Below are 1,498 nucleotides of genomic sequence, written 5' to 3'. Positions count from 1 at the left end.
TGACCATCGGAGTGTCTGGGAGCTTCGAAGGGCCTAGGCTTTCGGGAACGTACTTATGAGCTATCTTGTCGATATACGAATCCTGGGTCAGCCAGATCGTTCGATGGGGCCGATCCCGGAGGATGTGTATCCCTAGAAACCATTTAGGTTCCCTAGGAAGCTCATTTTATAGCGTTCTTCGAGCCTTTGTATGGCTTCCTTAGCTAAGCCTTCATCTTCCTTTCGGTAGGCCCAGATAATGTCGTCCACGTAGAAAAAGACGGTCACGGCACCCTTCATCATCACACAGGGTTCTTGAGGGACTTTCTTGAACCCCAGCTCTTCGAGGGAGTCTGTGAGATGCTGTTGCCAAAGAAGAGGATCGGCGTAGGCCGTAGAGAGCTTTCGAAGCCGTAGCACCTTCCTGGTTTCTGGAAGCCTGGCGGCATCCTCATAAAGACGACTTCTTCTTCTTCAAGAGGGCAATTGACGAATGCGTTGACGGCATCCATCTGATCAAGCTCGAGGTCATACTCGGCGGCAATGGCCATGAGGGTCCGGAAAGACATCCCGGCTAAGGTTGTGGCCCGGGTCGGAAGGTCCCCCTTTTTCTGTTGGTTGCCGCAAACGACGAGCCGGGCTTTGCATTTCTGAAGAAGTCCATGCTTATCTGTCTTATAGATGAATACCTACTTGCATCCGAGAACCTGGTGGCCGGCAACCCTTTTCCAAGAAATCTCTTCAAAGGAGCCCATTTCCTCATGTGAGGCAAGATGATCTTGTTGGGCTTGGGCGAATTCCTCCCTATAAGGGTGATTCTCGAGTTGTTTCTGGGTTTCTGGGGGATCCGGGAGATCTCTCTTATGGACCTTGGTGGGCTTCTTTTGTGGCCTGAAGAGCCTCCCTGCTGTAAATGCTCCGCGGCATCCGTCTTGGATGGGCGTAGGATTAAAGTCCGAAAATCGGTCCGATCGGTCGAAAAACGGGTCTTCCTGTCCTATCCCTGTCTGATCAGACGCTTCATTGGCTTTGCAGAGCAAGGCCGAAAAACAGCCGCTGTAGGATTGTCCGGAAAGTGAGGTTTTCCACCCCTCACGGAGGGCTGCTTTCCTCCCACCCCTCAGGGGTAGCGACAGGAAGATGGACTGAAAAGACTGCCCTGGTTCGTCTTCTGAATCCGCTGTTGTGGGAGGCGTCAGAAGGCCAGCTTCTTCGAGAACTCTAGCCCTCTCGTAGTCTTCCTTTTCCTGTTCTTCGCTTTGGTCTTCTTCTTCTTGGGTCATTACGACGATCGTGCTTCCTGCAGTGCTTTCTGCGTCGAGGCCTTCGATATCGGTTTCTTCATCGGTTTCTTCATCGAGAGCTTCTTGGTTACCTCTCTGATCCTCCGGGATCTCTATCTTCTGGATAAGCTCTTCGATGCCTGATAGCAGCGATTGTTGCTCGAGCTTTCCGTCGAAGAAGGTATGTTCGTCGAAAACAACGTCTCTTGTCGAGACAACCCTCTTAAGATATGGAA

The 1,498-nt window shown here is 51.7% G+C and overlaps 1 protein-coding gene across 1 annotated transcript; it reads right to left on the bottom strand.

Annotated features, from left to right (window-relative positions):
- Window positions 1-281: 281 nt before the first annotated feature.
- On the bottom strand, window positions 282-548 carry HRG_06675 (reverse transcriptase (RNA-dependent DNA polymerase) domain-containing protein; the record flags this gene model as incomplete). Its single annotated transcript, XM_044865146.1, has 2 exons — window positions 282-342; window positions 400-548. The coding sequence occupies 2 exons, from the start codon at window positions 546-548 to the stop codon at window positions 282-284; spliced, it is 210 nt and encodes a 69-aa protein (XP_044720086.1).
- Between the last annotated feature and the right edge of the window lie 950 nt (window positions 549-1,498).

The sequence above is a fragment of the Hirsutella rhossiliensis genome (genome assembly GCF_020360975.1).
Source record: "Hirsutella rhossiliensis strain HR02 chromosome Unknown scaffold00006, whole genome shotgun sequence".
Classification (NCBI taxonomy): Eukaryota; Fungi; Ascomycota; class Sordariomycetes; order Hypocreales; family Ophiocordycipitaceae; genus Hirsutella; species Hirsutella rhossiliensis.
This window is presented reverse-complemented; position numbering and strand designations above follow the sequence as displayed.